This window comes from Vanellus vanellus (genome assembly GCF_965231255.1).
Source record: "Vanellus vanellus genome assembly, chromosome: 1".
NCBI classification, from domain to species: Eukaryota; Metazoa; Chordata; class Aves; order Charadriiformes; family Charadriidae; genus Vanellus; species Vanellus vanellus.
The window spans coordinates 135,170,784-135,195,152 of NC_138905.1; the positions used below are offsets into that span (position 1 = coordinate 135,170,784).

The window sequence follows — 24,369 nt, forward strand, 5'->3', positions numbered from 1 at the left end:
GTGGCACTTCTGCCTGTGAAGTCAAACTTTGTATAGGTTTACAGCTCAGCTTCATAGTTTGAACTGTTTTAAAAGTTTGTAGCCTCAGGGAAAAATAAAAAAAAAAAACAACAACAAAACCAAAGAGGAAGGACTCACTCCCCATTAGCCGTGTTATGTCTAGAGAAACAACTGCTGCTTTGGGATTTGCAAAATGGAAAAAAAAAAAAATAAAATTCAAGGACATCTATTTTCTGTGGAGTATTTGCTGCCTCTGTGAATTGCAGTGAATATATTGCTCCTGGTGTCTAAGTGGTAATTAATATTCTGCACTAAGTGGATTTGATAGGTGCAAAGCACTGCTTGAGAACATTGTGGCATCATCTTTGTGTTACTGTGTAAGAGCAAATGACTTGTTGGGTTTATACTAGGCAAAAGGAAAAAGTCACAGAAAGGTGTATGAAAGCTGAATGTTCCCTTCTGGCCTGGACCTTTGAATAGGCAAGTCTGGGGGCACACAGAGTGGCTGTTTTTATAGTGTTGTAACTGGACCACATTTCCAAAAGAGGAAAGAGTCTTGCATGACTTACCTCTTTTCTTCCAGATTTACCATTTTTTTTGGTTTGCACAGAAACAGTTCACATATCCCAAACCCTGAACCTCCAATTTATTCTCACTTAGGTGACTTGCAAGATCTGAAGATACTGTTGTTGCTCAGTGGAAATGTCAGGCATACCAGCACTGAACCACAGTTTCTGAAGGCTCAGTTGCAGTATATAAAATGAAGTTTCTCCCTTTCAAAATGCTCCTTGTTTCTAGCTTCAAAAAAAGCATACAAACTCTGAACAAATGGCACCTGGTTAAACTACTGAAAACAGATATTCAGAACAGGACAGCTTGTTAGGACAAATGCCCAAGGAATAGTGAGGACACTGTTTGGAAAACGAGTGAATATAATTAAGAAAAGGATATTTTCTCCTTTTCTTAATTACATTCACATAAAGTATCTACTAAGAGACACTGTCATTCTGTTTCAAGACCGAGAGGTAAGCCTCTCAAAAAGCAATTTTAAATGGTACCAAATATTAAAAACTACAAAATGAAACCCAAAGACACATCTTAGAGCTATAACAAACTAGATCTTGATAATCTCTAGAAGGCAGAAAAGGCTTATTTATTATGTCTCAGTGGCATCCTGCTAAGCAGTTCTGGCCTACATATTTCCTCTAAATTAACACTTCAACAATTTTCATGATTACAGAAAGCACCACACCATGCATCTCTTGTTCTGAACCCATTAAATTCCAATTTGGTTTTGGATGTTAGTTGCTGAAAGCCCAAGAAAATTCTTGAGTAAGATAAGCACTTTCCTGTGCAAGTAATCCCTTAACTTTGCCAGTACTGTATTTTTCATTTCAAGTTTTAATACCAGCTGTTGAACCCAAACTTTCTTATAATGCAAAAAAATACAAAGTAGGATTTGTATTGGAGAGGATCGTAAATGTATGTGCTAGCGCTGTATCTTCTAAATGCAGATTTAGATTTTTCTCCTGTTACATCAGCTAACTGATGCATTTCTGGATCAAGGCGAGTTAGAGTTAAAGCTGTCATATAAAAAGTCTTGCTCTTGCCTGGGGAGGAAAACTTCCAGGAATGAGTGGGATGTCTGGTGGCCACAGTATATCATTCCTCCAAAACCTCATGTACCAGTGTGTTTGTCAAAAAGCACACACACCCCCAACCTGTGCACCAAATCCAACCATTTATTTGCCCCAAACTCTCCAAAATGAGAAGCAGGTTTGCCTCAAATTATTTCCCTGCCTTGTCTCTAAAATCCTTATGAGGCAACTAAGCAAACATAAATGCTGTGCAACGCTATGCTATCCTCACGTTGGAGTGTTTCTCAAAAAGATGGGCTACTGCAATTCTTATTATGGTCACCAAACCACAGTGCCTAAAGACACCTTAAGAGGGAAATGCTTTGCTTTAAGTCTTTGGTTGTTGTTTTTGTTGTATTACAGCACATGGTAAATATATTAAACTCAGATAGCCATACGGAGCCACACTGCAGCAGAAAGCGAAGGTGCCAATTGTTTAAAACCTCTTCTGTCACACTGAGTGAAAAACGAGATGAAAAAACTTTCCAGACAGGTTTACTGCTTCAAATACAGTTTTCCACTGGTCCTTCCATCGCCAGCAGGCCGTGGTCTCCATAGGGTGTACTGGTGTCCTGTTGACAGCTGGGGTCCAAGGTGGAGGCAGTTACCCTCAGGCAACCCTCGGTTACCCTCCACAGCTGTGCCAAAGCTGGGGCGGCTGCCGGCAGTTTCACTGATGAGAAAAAGGTGTTAGGAAACGGGATGCTCAAAATTAATTTTGTTTTTATTAAGAAGCCAGGAGTCGCCACAGAGTTTCTAGGAGCTGATTTTGCCATGATCGTGGGACACAGATTGTAGGGAAAAGAGAAAGCATTGAAGGATGAACTATTATCCAAGCTTCTCATACGGTTTGCCTGTGTTCAAAGTCGCTTAACCGATAAATGAGAGAAGAATCAGTGGAGGGAAAGCCGCGATACAGCCAATCGAGGGACGAAAAAGCGACAGCAGTTGCCTTCGCTTCTTAAGAGACAGGGCGGCCCTGAGACGCTGACAGCGGACAGACCCCCGGGCTGCGAGGGCCGCCCCTTTGAGGGGAGTATGGAGTGGCGGCGGGGAGCCCAGCCGGGGCTCAGCCGGCTCCTCACGGCGGGCGGCGGTTAAACGGCTCCCAACGGCCGCGCGCGCGGGGCCCGGGGGAGCGGCCCCTGGCGACAACCCGCCGGCCGTAACCTCAGCCCCGGTAACCCTCAGGGGAACCCGAGCGGAGCGCACGGTGCCACCGCGACAAATAGCGACACCAGTCGGCAGCAGTGACAGTGGGGCAGGGGGCGGAGGTGCCGCTTGCAGGGCGAGGGGCGGGGAAGGGAAGTAATAAACGAGGCGCGGTCCCCCCGACGGTGCTGCCTTTCCCCTCAGTACCACTTTGGTAGCGGAGAGAAAAGGGGCGTTGGTGCCGGGAAGGCACGGCCGGGCTGTGCCGCCGCGGGGCGGGAGGGAGGGAGCCGGGTTCTGCGCCGTGTCGTGCCGCTCCCCTCGGGGCTGTCCTGTCCGGGGAGGGCGGCGCTGAGCTCCGCTCCGCGCCGGCCGCCTTCACCTCTCCGCCCCACCTCGTCGCCCTACTCGCCCGTGCCCAGCCGCGGAGGCGAGGGGAGGAGCGCGGGCGGAAGGTCCGCGGGGAGGCAGGGAGCCGCCTCGCCCTGCGCCGCCGGAGTTTGCCCAACTGTTGGCCATGGGGCGCGGCCTCGCCTGAGCACCTGCCGGCAGCCACCGGCTCCCCTCAGCCCTCGACGCCGCTATGGAGAGCCCCGCGGGCGGCAGCGCGGCGGCGGAGCCGGCGCTCCCCTGCGCGGAGCCGGAGCTGCCGGCCGCCGGCCCGGCTGAGGCGGCGGCAGGCGGCGGGGAAGCGGCGGAGGTCGGAGCTGCAGCCCCGCGGCCGCGCTGCCTGCGGGCCGTGTACGTGCTGAACGACCCGCCCAAAGCGGGCGGCGGGGCGCGTAGCCCCGAGGCCGGGGCGCGACAGTGCCTGCTGCGGGCTTGCGAGGCCGAGGGGGCCCAGCTTGGCACGGTCAACTTCGGGGAGCTGGACTTCGGGGAGACGGCGGTGCTGGACGCCTTCTACGACGCAGGTGAGCAGGCTGGGCTGAGGCGGGGCGGGGGCTCAGGCTAGCCCCTGCCCGGTGCCACCTTCCCGCGGTGTGTGGGGTCACGGCCGGCCGAGCTGGGGAAGGCTCGGTGGTGAAGGTGGTGGCCGGGCCGGAGAGGGCAGAGAAGAAGGGGAAACGTGAGACTGTGAGGGGGTCTTGAGGAGGGATGTGGAGAAAGGAAAACTGCTGCAAGGGGAACCTCATGTAAAGGGAGCAAGACTTTAGTCTTCAGGAGTGTCCTGCACATGGAGGAAGAGGTGTGAAAAAAATTCAGGCCCTTACACCAGCTCTTTCGGTCACCGTGGTGTGGTACGGTGCCCCAGCAGGACTGAGTCCTATGGTACTGATCGAGCCTTAAGGAACAGCAAAACTCTGGCTAATGTGATTTGCCCTCTTCCAGCTCCCAGCTTGGTTGGGAGTTTAGAGCGTGACATAGCATGAAGACAAGTCAGCCAGTGGCCTCAGTGGCCAGTGGCTTGACTAGATGGTTCACGTTCTCTAATTCCAGACCTGGACAGTAAAATTGGCTTGCATATAGCCAGGCACAGAGTGATCCAGGATTGCTCTGAACAAGAGTGTAGAAACGTACCCTAAGGAAGGAGACTTGTGAGTATTGCCCACCCTGTCCAGGCTCCAGCTGGTGTCTGGTCTCTGATGATTCAAAAGTAAGCTGCCGTCTCTTCTCCACTCAAAAAAACACCTGGCCAGTTGGGAGGCAGGGGAGAGAATCATCAGCTTTTTGAGCCAACAGAGGAAGCCCCTGAGTGAATAGGTATTATTAAAACTAATCAAGGTGGATATGTGGACATGTTGCAGACATGCAGACATACTTTTTCTCACATCTGTACGAGCAGGCATTAGGAAACTGTGGGATCCACACTCTGAAGAGGGAAAGTACTGTTACATTTATGTTGATGTCCATCTTTCCCAAGAAGAGTTTTGTTTTGTTGTGTTGAAGAATACTTCTTAAAACTCCAGTCTTATTTTAAATTCTCATGATGATGAGTCCATTTCATCCCCTGATAAGTCACCCAAATATTGAGGAACCTCACATGTGATGGTGTTTTTTAATTTCCTGCTCAGGGGATTTTGTTATATCTCTGCTAGCAAGGTTGAAGTGTATAATAAATATATTCTTTGTGTGTCTTTGTACACAACAATGAACTAGCAGTTTCTCTGTGTATCTCCTGTGTTTTTGTACCCCTTCTGAAGGTAAGCATAGTAGTGTACTGGTGGTCTCATCAATGCAAAATTATTTCTCTGTTTCTACTCATAGTCCTATGAATGTATTATGCACACACCTGCTCTGTATTGTACTAAGAGCTTGAGACAGTGGGTGTCTATTGTCTGGGAAAGTTGCCTACCTTCACAGACTTTTGCATTCAAGTCATCTTGTAGGACCAAGATAATTTTATCAATGATTAATATCACTTTGTAAAAATGCTTTGTTACTGGATACTCCTGCAACACTGTTATGTCCAGGTTTCATTAGCAAATACTCTTTATAATTTTTAGTGTCCATTAAAAACTAATTGAATAGTCCTGAACCAATAATTGTTTCAAAGGAGACGGTTCAAAATAGTCTTTGTGTGGATTTCTTTCCAGGAGTGGCATTTTGAGGTCAGCCTGGGGGACAACTTTTTAATCTGTGTAATGTATGCCTTTATTTGGCAAACCTTTTGGTCAAAGCATCCTTTACCTGTATTAAGAGAAACTCAAGTGTATTAGCGTGAGTCACCTTTATCAACCAGACCTGCAAGCTGTCAAAAAGCAGAGAGATTTACTTGTCTGTATATACTTTTTTGAAAACTATGCTGAATGTGTTAGTAGTATTTTCGCACTAATTCATTGTTCAAGGGTCCCAAATTAACTGCCATTAACTGCAATGTTACCCTGAAAATGCAAGCATCCTTAATTAAAAAAAAATGCTGTTAAGTATAAACAGTCGTTTTAATAGATTTTCTTTTGCTCTTCTGATGTTTTAATATTTTAATAAATAGCTCTTCTAGCATCAACATTTTTAATAGCTATTTTGTTCTTGCATTGCTGCAGTTACTGTCTCTTTTTTGACTGAAATCTCTGCAGTTCCCTTTTATCTTTTTTTTTTTTTTTTTTTTAAATAGTGAGGCTGTAGTGACATTTGCCCCGTCCTTTGGAGTTTTCCCAATTTGTATGGTAAGTCTAAAATTGATGTTCAGAGAAATCCTTAGTCAGAACCTTTAAATTTCTACAATTTAAAATTATAAAATTATACTGGCACATTGAGGTGAAGTGTCTTTATTTTAGTACTTGCTGCTTCATTTCCTCCTACTACATGCTGGAGGTGGGGAAATTTTTGGTTTCCTTTAACAGTGTCATACAAAGTAATTGCGTCTTCTTGCTTCATTCTGCAAAGGGACAAAAAGTATCCATTATACTTTTCACTATTGTTTTGCTTTCCTTTTTTTTTTTTTTATCTCTTTGGGATCAGCTAGCAATGGACCTAAATTTCATATTGGATTTTCATTACCATGGATTTTAAAGTGCTGCCCCTTCTTCTTTCAGTTGTTATTTTATATACAATGATCTGTCATTGTTTCCTGAGAACTTTTGTTTTCTTGTTCTGTTGTCCATTGGTGGGTTCTCCCTGCCTCATGTTTTTGAATACTTATCAAGCTATTACCCAAAAATGCTGAATCTGATAATTGTTCATTGACATGCGACATTCTTAATCCGCTACCGTACAATTTCTTTAATCCTTGCAAAATCAGTCCTTTTTACTTTCTGTATTTTATAGATACAATTCATTGTTGCCATGTTCTTTTTCTAGAACATGTGTTAGATTGCAACTGTTGGCATCTATTCAGTTCTCAACGAAGAACAACATTAAAAATTAGTTTCAATATGAGCAATCCTATGGCTCATGATGAAATTTGTGTTAGGAAATTACTATGTGTTTACTTTAAAAATAAAAAAATCTAGAGAAGTTTTATTACTGCCTGTGTAGGATATCAAGCAGCTGTTTCCCATACTGAGATACCTATTATAATGCACTTGCTGTACACCATGTTCTGCATGCAGTTCTTCTTGCTTTGAGAGTTGGGAGTTCTCTAGAAGATATTTGCCCATAGCCATCTCTTGGTTTACTAGTTGGAACCTTAACCAGTAAGTATCTAGTAATGCTTAAGACTGAGCAGTGAGGTCCATCTCATTGTGAATAGTAAAGACAGGGTCTTTGTTAAAAGTGCTATCCATTATCCCTTTTTCTCCACTGTGCCTGAAATTGTAGCCATTTACTTAAAGTCATAAGACACGATGACCACCAGCAAGCTTATTTATCTTATTTAGTATGAGTCTATAATATAATGATTCTTGGAATCGGTACCTTTGATGACAAAGCCAGCAAACTTTAAGGGCAGAGTGCAAAGAAAAAGATCAACAGGAACCTCTTTGTCCTGTCTGCAGGCAGATTTTCTAGTAGATGATTTTTCAGTAAACCACTGAGAAAAATGCTGCAAAAACACCTTTATTCCATAATGAGAGTATGATGTCTCTTTTCTCCTTGAGTGTCCTCATTACTGACTTCCCATCATTTGAAATCTTATCATGAATGGAAGTGTGACTTATGCCTGCAGTTAGTTATTGCAGACCAGCAGGTAATGCAGAATGACCCCGATCTTAAGAAATCACTAAACTTTCTAAGATGCTCTGCTAAAGAAGAGCTACAGTGCTTGTGAGAGCAAACTTAACAACAAATTGTGAAATAAGGGCTTGATAACAGAAAGATGAGGTCTCTTTGCTCAGTCTGTGCTAGAAACAATCTGTCAACAAAGTAATTTGTGATGCAGAAGTGGGCGATGGTATCTACCTAATAGAGAAGCAACAAGGATGCTTACATGCATTCACTGTTTCCCTGGGAAAAGAGGTGATATTTTTCAATTGAAAGTCACAAATACTCAGCATTAGTGTGAAGCTTTCTTTGCACAAGGTAGCAATTTTACCCAGGAATAGTGAGCCTAGGAGCTAACTGAGGATTTTTTAAATTCTTCAGAATTATCCCATGCAGAAAATCAAACGACAGGCACTGTAGTGCATTCATAAGCAGCTTAAGGGACATGGTGGAAAGATGAGCATGGCTTGGTTAATGATGTTACAGATAGATACAGTCTCTTTGTGCTCTTACTGTAGCTGCAAAGGATCTTTCTGTCCTGGATGTACTAAGAAAGCAAACATGATATAGAAGTTAAGTCTGCCCTGTACCTATGGAAGGATGATGCTAGATAGAAAGAGTTGTAGCTTTTACTTGTCTACCTGAAACTTTATCAAGGCTTATTGCCTGATGTGCCACACTATTTTGCTAGTGTTAAGTGAAGGAGTGGCCTCTACAGTTGTATGAGTTTTGGATGTTCTCATTTTGGTTCTATGAAATCCTGTTTCTGTAGCTTTTACCTTATGAAAGATGTACAGCAATGTGTTTTGAGACTTGGAATATTTCTTGGACTGTTTGACCACAGCATTTTGAGATGACTGCAGTGACTGAAGTCGGCAGGATGAAAAGTCAAACAAAAGGAAGACAAGCTAGAGAGAGACTGGAGTCCTGAGGAATAAAGCTAAAAGTTTACCTGAGAAAAATGAGTATTCTTTTGACAATCCAGGAAGCTATGTCAGATCACTTGTGAGTATAGTGGAATATTTTGAAGTCTTTTTCTGTTGTTTTGCTATGTATGAACTTTTCTAACTGACATCCTGAATGATAAGGCAGTCCCAAAATGCATTGTCTGATATTCTGACACCTGTCTCTGCAGCCCCATTTTCACTTAGAGCATCTGTTAGACTTGTGAGGGGGCCCAGACAGAGACTGAAACATAGGTCCTCCTTTCTTCCTTAGTGTAGTTGAACCACTCTTAACGTAACCCCAATTTCTTGTCCCTGAAAGTCTTTCTCTTCATTTTATGCCATGAAAGGGGAAGGAAGAAAATTATGTTCTGGATCCTGATTTTCAGGCTCTGGCAGCCGCTGAAGGAATCATCGCTGCCTGTACCCAGCTGCCTGCCCTGAAGCCCTTTGCCCTCTGAAGGCCAGTATCCCCACTGCAGAATTGGCAGGGATGCTTCAACTTCTTCAGCCCAAAAGCTAGTATGTCAGGGTGCAGTAAGCACTTGTCACTAGTTTAAGCTAATATACGGCATGGTAACTAGTGTAGCTGAGCTGGAGGCACATGCTTGTCTTGCTGACTGCCACAGGGATTGTAATCCCTGACAGGAAGGTGAGAATGACAGCTGAGGGCAGTAACTTCTTAAATGCGTTTCGACAAACCTTCCTGCTGCAATTTATCTTTGCCCCTGGGTGTGACAGTGAACAGTGGGGAACAGGTTAAAGGTTAGCTCTCTGCTTACCTCAGCAGGCAGGGTTTACTGTTTTTTTTTTTTTTTTGAGGAATAACTAGTACTTTTTCTCTCTTTTCCTCTGCAACTGGCTCAATGGCTAGGGGTATACTTTCTTTAAATCTGAGGAGTTGTGTATACCACAGAATACAGAAATGTGAAGAGAAGCAAACCAACCATCTTCAGAACAGGAAGGTGGTGGCTGAGAGGCTAGAGCTAACTAGGTTGCATATTGTGCTGCTTTAGTACAACAGCAGAGGTAACCTGATCTTTTATCTCTGCGTGGTACTGCACATCTAGAGCAACTACAGGTGTCTCCAGCAAAACTCTGCATTGTGCCATCAAACTAAATAGTCTGATAAGACCCTGTAATATATCCGTATTGTAATCCTTTTATATCCAAGTGCATGAGGTGAGTTTTAAATGGCAGTAACAAGCCTGATGCAATCCATGAAGTCTTTATGTTACTGTGTTATGACACACCTTGGGTGCTGTGACAGGTCTTACATTGAAGAGGTGTATTTTGCTATAATAAAATTAGTTGGGGTCAATTTCCAACATGAAGTCTTCTTGCAGAAACGCTTATTTGTCTTTAGAGATTTCCATGCTTTTGTTCAACAGTGGAGAACATTATTTTTTATGTCACCTGTGAAAAATGTTTTTGTATCAACACTGTTGCTTTTTCTGTGTGTAACCTGAAAGGCTTCACTTTGGCTTAGCTTGTGTGTATTCTGTGAAATACCTCCTTTAATGTCAGTTGAACAAACTTAGAAACATGCAAATAAATAACCATACATTGATTATGCAAATAAATAACCATACATTGGTTTTGTGTAATTAATTAACTTTCCTTTGGTATATTGCTGTGGGCCAAATGCAAGATAGAGCTGTATTCAGAGAATGATGGAGATGTTAAAAAGAAGAAATATACCTTGATTCTCTAGTGGAGAGAGATTCTGATTTACTACTTCTTCTTTTGGAACTAACATCTCTTTTTAGTTGTGATGGGTCATATGGAAAGAAATGCTGACAATCCAAAACCAGTCTGAGCCCTACCTTTTAGTGAAGCTTTGAATGAAGTTGTCTGCATCTCTAAAAATCTGATGCTAACCATGCAAATTTGGACTTCTTTTGTTGTTCCAAGGTGAGAGTATGTACGTGTCTCTCTGAAGTGATTAATTTCTGTGCCATGGCTTTTTGGATAAAAGAAAAAAAGATTAGGAATTGACTTTTTTTTTTTTTTTTCCTGTTCTTTCCTCTGCATGAAACTTACTTGCATGGAAAAAAAGAAAAAAAAAACCAACAACAAAACCAAAACACAACCCAACCTACAACTTTCAATTTTCTCTGCTTGTCTTTCTCTGCTCCTGAGCTTAAATGTTGAATCTGAGAAGTCTTCCTGGAATCTGACTGTGAACCCTCTGTCACTGAGTTTTGTAGCTAGGTACATATCAGATAATTTCTAGGTGTTGAATCAGCTGAGAAGGAATCTTTTCCCTGAATATAATAAAAATCCTGTGTGTTTCTGTTTTGGTTTAGTTTACTCTGCAAGTAATATTTTTCACTGTATGATTAAAAGCCTTATCGATTCTCGCTAAATAGACAAAAGCTTTTATGCCTATTACATCCTTTACAAATGATTTAAAAAACTTGAACAATTTAGGGTTATTCTGAACAGATGAACAACTGCATCTATCTTGAGCTGCCTTTGATCTGAAGACCAATATTGTCACATGGCCCTTGAAAACACTGCAGTTAAGGTGTTCTTTGTTTTATTTTGTTTTTTAGATATTGCTTAAATATTTTTGGGGAAATGAAACATTTCTGGAATACTTCATATAAGTAGATGTTGTTCTGATTACTGATAGCAGAAAAACAGTGTTGACTGTGCATACCAGTCAGTGAATTCTAAAGGTCACCTTTTTTTTTGGTTTTGTTTAAGAATGATATACAAACATATTTTTCAATATAGTTCCTAAGTTACTGTGAAGGAATCTGCTGTGCTATTTGACCATGAGATGCTGGCAAGCAGATTTCTAGTTCTACCTTGTTGCATTTCAAGTTGACCCTCAGTCATATCAGAGAGCTCCTGAAGAGAAACTGTACGTGAAGCTGACAGGCTTGACTCAACCAGACTGGGCGCATGAGGCTGCTTAGGTGGGAGCCTGGTTCCTGGCCATTTGTCTCCTTTGCAGTGATTGCGTGCTTGTTCAGTCTTGCTGTGCTGCATGTAGCATATTCTTCTTAGGTTTAAGAACTGTTTCTCTCAGACCTGAGGTCGCAAAATTAAGTAAAAATTAAAAAAAAAAAAAAGAATATTTGCTTATGTGGGTTAATTACATTGCTTTAATTTCCATCCTCCTGTAAAATAAATTATGATAGATATGCAGTAGCTTATTTTATGTTCTGCAGTCATGTCCTGCTTTTATTACCATAATCATACATTGCTTTTTTAATAATCAAATTACACTTGCATGTTAACAAATGTTGATGTAGTCCCTAGTTAAAAAGTAACTAACGTTACTGATTTGCAGACACAGAAGCTTGAGGTAAAGCTTTTCTGATGTGTAAGGTGCAGAACTTGGGTGAGAACTCCAGAGGTTTTGACTTCCTCTGTATTCTGCTTATAAGATTGCCTCAAGTTCAAACTCAGTATGGTTTCACCTAGCTTGTCTTCGTTCTCTCAGGGGTGCTGCTACTACCTTCACCTTTTCCTGAGAGGTTGGGGAGGCTATAGAGCAAAGCAGCAGCAAAAGCTGCATCACTCTAGTCTGCAAGGAGGGACGCAAAGCTGAGACATGAATTCTGACACTTAAAAGTATTGGATCACTGTGTCATGATAAACTGTGCTTGCTTTTTTTTTATCTTTTATAATATTCAGTCTGACAAGGTAAATGATTCTGCTGTGGTGTTCAAGGTGTTAGAACTAAACTTTTCAGATATTCTCTGGTAAAGCTTCTAGGCGTTTTAACTTTGGTCTAAGTCAGTTTTTCAACAACAGTTATGCCTTGGAGTTTAAAGACACATGGGATTCACAACTTTGAAAAATGTATGCCAGCTTTTATTACATTGAAAGTACATGATCCCAGCCTTGGTAAGCGTGATCTTTCATTGACTGAGGCGCATCAGGGCTCTGATGACAGGCACAAATCCAAAACGGTAATGACACTGTTAACACTATGTCCCTAGCTTTCTGTTGATCTGTGATGGTATAGCTAAATCCAGTATTAAGGGAAGTACTCTGGTTTATCACAGCTGAACTTGTGCACATATGGTTGTGTATACTGTAGTATATACTGCTTTTATGGTTAAATTATGTTTAAAATTTATTTAATATCTCTTTAAAACAACAAACAAAGGGTAGTTATAAACAGAATCGTCTTGAAGTGTTTTTTAACCTTGTTTCACTCGGTATAATCTTTTTTGTTTCATTTTGTATCAAGTTATGGGAGGAAATGTCTAAACTCTGCTGTTTATGTTTTTTCTTCTCCCATTTAGAAAAACATGCCTTCATGCACAGAACTGTAGGGCAACCACTGATGGTCATTTGCCTCTCAACAATTTGAGAAATGTTGTTTACATAATATCTAAAGCTTTTGAAGTCTAATCCTAAAACACAGTACAAACAAATAAACAAACGTCCATGTAAATCAGCATGATAATAAGCTTTCCCTAAAAGTCTTTAGTTTCCTACTGGTGTCAGCAGTGCTTTCCATGAATTGTGGGACTCCATTGCCTCCAGGCCTGTCAAAAACATAGTTGTAGATTCGTGAAACTGATTGTGGGGAAAATAACAGGGGAGTTACTTTGTTTCCACTTGGGATAGTGGCTTATTTGCTTGTTGTCTGCTCTCCTCCTTTAAATTTGTTACAAATATTTCGAAGCTAGTCCAGCCAGAAGAAATTGTATTGAATCGAGTGTCTTTGCCATAGCAATCACAGAAAGGCTACAGTTTTTGTCTAATGCAGAAAAATATCTGCCCATAATAATTTCACTCAGGTAAGAATAGTTGAATCAACTTTCCTGTTTTCACTCACAGCAGTTGAAGAAATAAAAAAGATTTTATTTTTATTTTTTAATTCTGCTAATTTGTGTGTGTCTTGAGGGGAGAGATTTGTTGTTAGTTTTGCCTTTGCTCTGAGAGTGACAAGATGAAACTGGAGTTGGGAATTGGTAAATGAAAACAGTAAACATCTGTGTTCTGTCTGCATGTTATTTTCCAACGGTGCTAGACCAGTCATCTGTGCTCTAATCTTAGTCAAAAATAAAAATTTGCAGGAGAAAAGCTAATATTTACAATGGTGTTACTGTTTGGTACGAAGCTTCCTTACTTTGCAGAGCTTCTGTGTGCACAATCCTGTTTAACAGAGTAACTGTCTGCTTTTATCAGCATCATCTCTGTCTTTTGTGGAACTGAGTTATTTGTTTCAGATATTTTCTTTGTAAATGGACGCTTGACATACTTCAGTTTGAGAAAATGACATGATTACCAAGCTCAAAGCCAGACATGGTGCCTGTTTCTACTAGTGTTCATGGTCCTTCAGAAAACTGACAAATTATGGGTTGTTGTCAGGTGGAGAAAGTGTGCGAATCAGAATGAAAGGAAGTCTGAAAATGGTTGGGATGGACTTTTTTGTTTTCATGGTAATTAAGTTTTGGAGCTGATAAACTTACCTTTTTGCTTATTATAATAACTACAGAACAAAACTAGGTAAGTCTCCATATTGTTTTTGGAAAACCAGAAACTGCCTTGACTTTCTGGCTTCCAATCAAGGCACAAAAGAATGCTTCATTTTTTTTTTAATTATTATTATATTTTTTACCCTTTAATGCCTCTTCAGATTCCTTGTTTTGCAGTAGTGAATGCCTCTGAGAAGATGTAACACAACTTCTGAGAAGAATAACAAGTTAAGGAAATAAAGTTTTGCTATTTAGGACAATTTTAAAGATGGATATTCAGTATTTAGGATCTTAAATCTAAACTTTCTTGCATACTCCCACCATGACACATTCACAAGGTACAGATTGATGTACTGTTGATCCTTTTTCCATTGTACTGCAATGTACTGTTGATCCTTTTCCTTCAACATGACTTCAAATTTGAGTTTCCACCTTATAGTCCCTGAAAGTGGTGGCAGTTGCTATTCTATCCTGTGTGTATAATAAATCTGTGGGGCCTCAGATCTGACTACGGTAGTTGCTCAACCCTAACTTTGACCGGTGTTTCATCAAAGATGATAAAGCTTTAAGGATTCATGAAAAATGAATGCTGCAATGTGTTGAATAGATCTCTTTCTCCTTCTGGAGCACATGCTACTGTTCATGGAAATGCTCACTGTTGTCATACTCCCTGAACGCTTTTAAAAAACCCTCTGAAAAATATGCTGATTTAGTCTTGTCTTGCAAGCCTAATACTTAATTCCAGCTAGTGAATGGCAGCCAAACTCTAGTTCCAAAGGAAAAAGCAGTAAATGCCCACTTTCAACAGCATTTGCTATCATCTGGTAGCCTGGCTGTCTCGCAGTCATATTGCAGTCCAGAACATAGTAAAAAATGGTTCTAATGGTGTGGAGACAGCCTTGTGGCTGGCCTGGCCGCAGATAAGAACTGCTGTAAAAGCACAGACCCGGTTTTCCTGGTTTGGTCCTTAAGTACATAACAGTCTGTCAGAGCACTGACTCCGGGTATTCTCCAGCAGAATTCGGCAAGTGTGACTAGTAACATCCTTTCTTTGGAAGCAGCATAACACAGGGACTACGTTCTGTCTTCCTTTGTATCTTTGAGGTTGGTAATAAGATAATCATGAGACATACTCAGTTACCAAACAGCATCCCATTGATGCTGATATTTTTTACATACAGTCTGTCACAGTTAATACCATTGCTGTGATTATGACAACTTAATCTTTGAATATAGACTTGTTTAGTCAAGTGAAATCCAGCAATATCACAACTAATGGGAAGACTCTGCTGATGTAGGCTGAAAGTAAATAGTCCACGTGCATCAAAACACCTCATGACTCTGTACAGTGTTTGGGTGACCTGATAACACAAATTTCCAAAACATTTTCTTAGAAACTGCTTGCCATCTGAAAACTTCACTGCAGTAATTAATGTATTTCTTTTTTCCTCATTGAATCTGAAACTGTGCTTGTGAAAGCAGCAGGCAGACTCTAGTGATATAAAATTCAGTGTTCTCCCTGCTCCACGGCACAAGCCTTACTTACTGGCATAGGCCTATAAGTTCTTCCAATCATTTTGCAATTGGCCTTTTCTGCCGGTTTAAAGTTGTAAACTAATTTTCAGAGTGACTAATATAGCAAACATTAAGGGTTTTTTCTCTGCTGAATTCTGATCTGTGAACTATAATACACTACACTGGGACAATGCAGAGAAGTGGTCATAGGGTGAATGTGCATGAACATGGCTTGGCATTCATTCTCTCTACAGAAGTTGCAATACACAAAATTCAGAAATCTTCAAAAGGGAACATTTACTTAGTAGAAAAACTTGCACATCAATAAAGACGCTCACTGCTTCTGCACACTCCTCCCCCTTTTTCTTTTAGTTTTGTTTTTATTTTTCTTTGCTGATCATCCCCAAATCTGACTATGATCTTTCCCCAAAATAATAAGAAAAGGATGCTCCATCAAGAAGTGCCAGAGATTTCTTGAAGTCTGTTTGGGACTTTGGACAATGAAAGTACTCCTAGACTGCTAATTTGAACAGCAGAATAAGAACTTCAGCTGTGGATTCAGCTGTGTGAAAAATAGAAGGTCATGTGAAGTCAGCCTCAAAACAATACTTGTAGAGTTAAATTTGTAAGGAAAAAGCTGATCTATCTTGGGATTTATTAAAAAGAAAAAAATACACTATTGAATACTTAAACTGAGATATTGTCAGCACCCGTGCTGGGATTCATCTTGTGACAACTTTATATGTATGTATATTTTAAGGTGAAACATCCTATGCTACATTTAATAAATGCTAGAGACAATGGTTAGAGTCTTGCTGTAAAATCACAGTTTCATGTGATTCATTGTCTCTGATGAATCACAATTTGGAAAAACTAATATTCCTCTGACTCTATAGAGATCCTGTGGTGATTAGCTTTGGGTATCTTACTTTTTAGTAGTAATCTTCGTTAAAGTAGGGAAATCCGGAATGGATGCGCTGTGATAAAAAACAAGCTATTGGTGCTTAATATTCCCTATCTACATGCTAGAAGTAATAATGTATACTGTATTTATAGGATAGTTAAAGATTAAGTAGATAATGGTTGTGACTGTCTTTGTAAAAGACAGCTTATGCTGAAATTCTAGATTTTATTGATCAGTACTTAGAGCAATTTTTTAATGAATGTTGCCCATTTTTGAAATTACAGTGTTCAGTGGTGCATGAAGATTTTTTGTTAGCGTATGTAGTCTTTTAGGCTGGCACATAAAGCTTGTACTGTTTACAAGAAAGTTAAAAATAGCAAATTGGATCCACATCTGCCCAGCATCCAGAATATTAAATCAAGAACTCTGTATCCATATGTGAGTGTGTCTCTTGGCTCACGGAGGATGCTGTGGCTTTATGTAAACTTTATTTTCATTTGCACTTTAACAATACTGCCTTTCCTCAATTAACATTTTCTCTATGCGTAACTTATTGTGCTTTTATGGGGATCCTGAATAACAATCTGGGAGTCTATCAACATAAAGAGGAAATCTGTAATCTAGTTACAAGCTGGGATACCTCATTTTGGTATGTACAAGTTTCCAGTGCTAATGATGGAGATGTCTCTTGATGTTTGCTTTTTAAAAAAATAATTGGGAAGAATAAGAGATTCAGAGTAGGAAAGTCTCATTTATCTTCGTATGCTATATTTTTAATTCTTAAATAAAAAAATAAAGGTCTTAGCTTAACACAGGCAGAGGAACTTCAGTGTACTGAAATCTTTTTCTTTCCATTGTAGTTCCTTCTATTTGGATTATGTTTCTTATCTCTTACATTTCTTTGGGCAGAAGATAAAGCTCAGTGTAATTTTATTTTTTAAAATGTTTTTGATATATGTTGTTGGCCAGTGTGTGACCTGTTGGAGATGTGCAGATTTGGCAGATTTTTTCTGCTCCCCAGCCAAGGTATTCAACATTAAATGATGGGTGACTCTCGAGTGGTTTAGTTTGGATAAATGTCTAAATGTTTGGAGCTTATCTAAACCTCCTTAGCCTAGAAATTGATTTGCCTGCAGTCGGGGAGGAAGGGACAGCCTTTCTTGTTGAATTTCATACTCTTCTTAATTTAACTTAGGCCAGATTATCCCATAAGCAACTGTTTTGTTTTGTTTTGTTTTCTTTTCTTTTGATACTTCATTCCCTTTCATTGCCTTTTATGACCCTGTGTAGGAAGTGCAGGGGTGTAGAAAAAGTTAAATAAAGTTCACATTTCTCATTTTCCCCCCCAAACTACAGGCAAGGTTCAAATTAGGTTCAGGGTTGGGCTGTTTTTTCTGTACGCTCTCTAAAATGGATAGCTTAGCTCTAGTAAACATTGCAGTGGAAATATTTTCATGTGACACTTGGCACACTGTTAGTGTGGCAGGCAAGTGTGAAGCGCCTGTTTTTAATCTACTCTGCTGTTTCTTTTCTCCTCTGCTGTTAAATAGGGCAGAGAAATGACAGCTGCTGTAGAATTCAGTAGGCACGTTGGCTTGCAGGGAAATGTTAGGAAATAATGTTAGCTTTGATGACCTGGCATAGTGCAAAGTATGGATGATGTGAGACGTCTACTCACTTTGGCTGTCTAGCATCTATGTAAAAAATTTTAATACGCTACAAGTATATAAACAGGGAAAATTATTGAACAGCTGTCTTTCTCAGAACATCTGTGATAGGTAAGTATTTTTGTAGTGTCCTGGATATGTAGATTTGGGAGCCTTTTTCAATCGGTGATAATGAATTTGGGGAAAAGTGAGAAGTAAGTGACTTCTGGAATCTTCATTTGCCTAATGTCTGTGAATAACAAAAAGGGAAACAAACCTAGATTATTTAAATACTCTTTGAGAAGTTTTGAATACTGGTTCATTAGTATTCATTTGTGTATAAAGACTGAATGAGCACATGGGAAGTGCAAATACGCGTCTTTTTTGAGGTAGGATTCAGGCATATTGATTGCTCTGTAGATGCTTAGCTATTTTGCAGATGGAAGACTACAGAAGTTAAATCAGAGACTACTTGAGTTGTAACTCATGCCAAGGTACAACCAGATGATAGAAGGGAACAGCTTAGGTAAAATACTAGAATTTTTCTTCTCTCTAAAGTCATTGGGTTTGTTACAAACTGCCTTTAAAATGAGGGCTCTGTTTTTCAAAGCCACTTTTTGTGTTCCGTTGGGGTATTTTGATAATCCGCCTCTGTCCTCCCCCCCCCCGAAAAAAAAAAATCAGAATCTTAATAACTGTATGGTCACCAAGTCCATCTCTTAAATCTCAGTTTATGTGACTAGGCTAGTATCATGCCACAGCTGTGAGGTTGAAAGAAGCAGAGATGGAATTCAATTACGCAGGCAAGCATTCAGCTGCTTAAACCATGATACTCCCCTTTCTCTTCCTGCGGTCTTGTCAGCCTTTGTCATGGTGTGCCTACTCATCTTCTGCAACCACTGAAGTGGATGGGAACTGCTTGGTTCACCACATACCCCACAGTTGCTTGTCTGCTATGGTTGTACTGGGTCTCAACACTGCGCACTTAGCTCTTACTGTTGGTTCTTTGCTTCTTAGGAAGCCTGGGTTATCTCTCTTCCCATTTTGACAAGTAGATGATGAGTTCTGGATCAAATATACATTTTATCCAGACTCTGATTTGGTAAAAGAGATTGAGGGGTGGGAGAATAAAGGCGAAAGCTGAAGTAACAGAAAATTGAAACTTCAGTCACTGATGCAGTGAACCTTTGGAGAAAATTTTAAAGCATGCATTATGATAGCTATTCTTCCATAGCATTTTTGATACCAGCTAAGCTTGATTCTTGGTATGATATTTGAGTTGTGTTGTTTAAAAGTTTTCTTAGAATGTAAAGATTCTTTAGCATATTTTAACAATAATTAGGTAGTGAGTATAGAGTATTTTATACTATATATTGGCTTTTTAAAGACAGTATTTTTTCCCTGAAACTTGCAGTGATTAATAGTTGTTGCTGTTTACATTATACATGGCCAAATGATGGATGTCAACCTGCAATAGCAAATTGCTTTAATTTGCCTTTTTTTTTAATTTTTATTTTTCTACTTCTGTTGGGTGCATGCTTACAAGGTTTAAATTTTAAGTACTTTGTTTTGGCACTCAAGAAATATGATTATACAACAGCATTGGATGACTATTGTTTAAAAGGTGTCTCTGTGTGTACTCAGTCCAGAGTACCGATCCAAGTGTGTTTTACTATATGACATGTGAAAAGTGAGTTTTCATGAAATGAAGTTTTTAACTTTTATTTTTTTTAATTGTTGTACAGTCTAACAGTTTTTTAAAGTGTTTTTCCAGGAGGCTAGCAGGAAGCTGGTAGCTGATACCACTCACAGGACTGATAAGCTGCATTGACAGAGCTTAGAATCCTAAAATTATTTAGATTGGAAAAGAACTTTGAGATCATAGAGTCCAATTGTTAACCTAGCACTGCCAAGTCCACCACTAAACCATGTCCCTAAGCATCACATCTACACACCTTTTTAAATACCTCCAGGGATGGTGACTCAACCACTTCCCTGGGCAGCCTGTTCCAATGCTTGACAAACCTTTCAGTGAAGAAATTTTTCATAATATCCAATCTAAACCTTCCCTGGTGTAGCTTGAGGCCATTTCCTCTTGTTCTGTTGCTTGTTAACAGGGAAAAGAGACTTACCCCCACCTTGCTACAACCTCCTTTCAGGTATTGTAGAGGGTGATAAGGTATCCCCTGAGCCTCCTTGTCTCCAGACTAAACAACCCCAGTTGCTTCAGGCGCTCTTCCTAAGACTTCTGCTCTAGACCCCTCACCAGCTTCATTGCCCTTCTCTGGACATGCTCCAGCACCTCAATGTCTTTCTGGTAGTTGGGGGCCCCAAACTGAACACAGTATTCAAGGTGCAGCCTCACCAGTGCCAAGTACAGCGGGACTATCACTTCTCTAGTCCCTAGTCTACCCCAGCTTCTCTCTGCTGCTGTGCCAGCACTGTCAGTCAGAAGTTATCAAGTTAAATATAGGTTGAGGGATAAGGGGAGGATAGAACGGGACGAGAGGGGAACAGAGACCATGGGTCACGGGAAAAGAGGTAGGAGTTGCAGCCAGGCATAAGCATTCATCTGCCTGAGCAATGAAACTGCTCAAATGGCTAAGATCCAAGTCATAGTCTCTTTCAGTTTCTAACCCAGGAGCTTGAAGGCTGTGATTTTACAAAGAAGTGGGGTAAATATTGGTCTCTTGTGTTTGTCACAACCTTCCAAAATCATTTATTAGCTGTGTGCACACCTTGGCAGGACCCATCTGATGTGATTGTGGTTGGTAATGGCCTGTGACCTTGACTGCAGTCCCAGAATGGGTAAACTTTTACAATCCTTCCTCAAGGAAGGGCGGCTGTGCAAAGGAGTGTGTACTGGGTGAGTTTGCAGTAACAGTGTGCCATGTACATTCTTTTTTTAACTGTGATCTCTCACATCACTGCAAGTTAGCTCCCTCAGACTTGAAACTATGTTGTTCCCGGGACCTCGCAAGCTATGGTATGAAAGACAAAAAAAAGTAAAGCCTGCTAGTAGCTGTAGTATGAATGTCATTGTTTTACAGGGAAATGCAATCCTTATATTTGGCTTGAAGGTAATTTTACTGAGAATTTAACTTGAGTATAAACTTCATCCATAGACCAGGAGGTTATGGTCAGCGCTTCAATGTAACTAAACAATCAGATTATATGAGTAGCAGAAAAGCTCTGGGCTGAGGTAGTACATGCAAAAACCCCACTTAAAGAACAGTCATCCACACAGTTATATAATGATATTTCTTGAGTGCCAAAAAACCCCAGTGTCATAAGCTAGGAGTCACAAATGAGCTCCCAATTTATCGAAAACTCAAGCAAGAGTTAGGTGTTTCAGAGACTCCTTTGGGTCTGAGGGTTTGACTTGTGACAATCCTTCAGTTTCTTTCTCGCAGGCAGAGTAACTGTGGGTATAGTACTGATGAGAAAGAGCTGTAGTCCTTCCCTGTGGGCCACTAATTCATTGGTCAGCTGGTGGGAACATCTGCAGGGAAATATCTGCTGAGGTGATATAATTCTTTACTGAAATGCCTTAATGGTTAATTAAGTTCTTCAAAGTAGAGAAGCTAGGCCCTATAGTGGGGGTTCATAGCACTGAACACCTTCAGTGTGGGTGTCTGCAGTTGGCTTTGACTCCCTTCATAATTAGTGGAGAGAAATGGGCACTAAAGTAGACTTATGACAGATGAGACGAACGGTGCTCTGAAAGTGCTTTGCTTCTCTCTGCACTGACAACGAAGTGAGTGAGGACTGGCTCATCTGAGACCAAACATCTCCCTTGTGACTCTGACCAACTCTCTGCTGAAATCTTAGCTTTGGAACGAGCAGTGTTTCATGAGCTAGCAAGAGTACTTCCAGACGGCCTGACTTGTCTGACAAATTTCTGTTTTGCTGCTTGGAAGCACTAAAGCTTTGGCATGAGAGGATGTTTAACATTGGCCAGAAAAATAAGTTCTCCAACAGTTTCAGAAATGACTGGGTTTTTTTTTAATTAAATCTTCTATAAAGAAAAAAGCCAACCTGAAGCAAAGACTGGCAAAGTTAAAAAGGACTGAAAGCAAAGCTTTGTCATGGAAAACATTAAGCAACTTCTATGCTTAGGCATACACTGTTTACAGTGTATTATATACTTCCTAACTTCTGCAATTCAGTATTGCAAGAAAAGTTCTCTGTGGATTAGTTCTTTGTTTCCTTCCTGCCCTAAACTGCCAACCGTACAAAAAATAGTAAATTTTTCTGCCCTTTTCTGAATGACAGGCTATTTTCAGGTTTTTTACTATTCCAATCATACAGTATTTTTCTCCTGCATACTTGTGCTCTGTGTATTACTTTAACTGCATTGCTTTTCTTCCCAAACCAGTTCTTGTGGGTGCTGGTTGCATTCTGTTTTGACAGAGTCTGAGGGACTCTCTTTAAAGATCAGTTAAAGAAATAATAAGCACAGGCATGTTCTTGACACAATTTTTGCTTTTCTGGATCACTAGAACTGCATTCTTATTTTAATGTAGTGCTTTGTTTGAAACTTAGTTTTACTGTGAATTAATTATATTTAAGAAACATTTAAAATATTTCTTACAGCTTTTGCTTTTGGTATCCAAAGTTTTTGGAAGAATCCTTGTTTCCATTTAACAAAAGAAGTTCCTAATATGCAATTGTAGAGGAAAGAATTGAAAGCTTCAGCTGTTGTATCTAATGAATAAGAAAATGCCAAAACATAAAAATAAATGAGAACTCAAGCCCTAGAATGGGCAATGTTGCTCACCTGCTGTAATTTGTTCTGTTCCTTTTAACTAAAGTGCAGTTTCTTGGGTGATTTTATTTTTGGAACAGATGGTTATTTTGATATTAAGGAATATATACCAATTATAAATATGGCACAAATCCTTTGTTATAGTTTAGAAAAATGAGTAGTTTTAGATACTAGTTTATCCTGAATTGCAATAAACGCCACTGGAACATGAAAAATATGTTCTAGTTCTATTTTTAACGTGTGTTCTGTGTACCAGAGGACAGATGAAAGATGTGGTATCTGAGTGCGACTGTAAAGTAACACCACAGTGCTAACATGATTAGTGGCTATAATGTTTGGGTCTGAATGTAACCCTGTTGTAGAGTTGGTTGTATGAAATGGGTACTCGTACAGACTTATGAAAGCCAGAGATGAGCATTGGATTTTCTCCGTATCCAGAGGGTCAATTTTGATGGATGGGAATTGCCAGTAAATGTTATAATGTCATACGTTACTAAGATAGCCTAGGACTAAAATTTTCAGTTGTTCTTGCCAAAGACTGGTATTTGATGTCAAAAGGACAAAAGGTTACAGGTGAGAACTGATCTCACTAGCAAGAAGTTTCTCTCTGGTTACAACTAAAATAAATATTTAAAATACTTTTTTTGTATTCCATACCTACATTAAAATGCTTTGAGGCGCTGTGTACATGTTGCTGTGCTGGTTGCATTCATTACTGGTCTCACTATAGCTACTTGGGCCTCTGTTTCTTCCACACTGGATTATTCTGCTGGCTGCTTCTTTGGACTTCACATTTCACCTCCTGCAGGATGGCTATCCAAAAAGTGCTTGTTCCTGTGCCATTACAGGTCACTGGGGGTTCCCCCAGTGGTTTGAATGGAAGCCGTATGAGGCACTTTTGTGATCTATACATGAAAAACAAGTGTACCAGCTTCCTTATCTCCACTTTCAGAGTGTAATCCAGGCTACAGCTTTGCTTGGTAAATTCTAACCATTGTGATAGTTTGCTGTATTTCAGCTTTTTGCCTTGGGAGCTGAGAGGCTTGAGTTTGAGTGGTCCGAACTTTTTAGGTGCGTAGGAAGGAGGAGTTGCCTTGCTGGGCCACATGAAAGGACTCTAGCATGCACCCAAATGCACTGTTTAGAAAGATACTTGGATGTTAACTCTTCTTCCTCCGCCTCCTCTATGAGGATGGGGATGTGCATGTGCCTGCTTTCCAAACAAAGGCAGCAGGTCAGCTGGATCTGGCCTGTGAAGTGCCAGTTTGACCACTTAGCTTAACACAGCTGTTCCCAGATTTGTCTCTGGAGGTGGGACACTGCCAGTTTTAGTGTGTTTGTGTGTTAAGTGGAGCAAAGCAATCGTCCTTATTGTTGCAGCTAGTAATGCTGCCATATAGTGGAAAGGCTCATCTAAAAATTAAAGTTTTTCAGTTTCCTAGCAACAGTAGGACTCTGGATTTGCCTGGCCCTTTCAGAAAAGTTATTCAAAAGCCAACTTTCCTTAGCCAAGCATGCTGCTTCTTCTCTGCTAATACATAGTTAAAATTACTTCTTCAGCACTCTCAGTATTCACATTTACAAAGTAGAATGACTACATGGGGAAGGATGTGAAACTGCTTCCCAGAGCAAGATTTGACATACAGGAAAGAAGAAATGCAAAAGAAATATCTGACTTTCCCACTTGTGTTTGCTGTTCTGATAATGTTGGCTTTTATAACGCCCCCAATTGTTAGGCTTTTTTTCCTTGCCTTCCATTTTGCTAGATGAGA

The 24,369-nt window shown here is 40.4% G+C and overlaps 1 protein-coding gene across 1 annotated transcript in view; it reads left to right on the plus strand.

Moving 5' to 3' along the window:
• Positions 1-3,372: 3,372 nt before the first annotated feature.
• Positions 3,373-24,369, plus strand: part of MAP3K15 (mitogen-activated protein kinase kinase kinase 15) — a gene marked incomplete at its 5' end in the record, with an annotated part of 95,071 nt that continues 74,074 nt past the window's right edge. The window contains one exon of the mRNA XM_082495511.1: positions 3,373-3,703. Within this exon, the coding sequence (XP_082351637.1) occupies positions 3,373-3,703 (331 nt within the window). The remainder of the gene's footprint in view (positions 3,704-24,369) is intronic.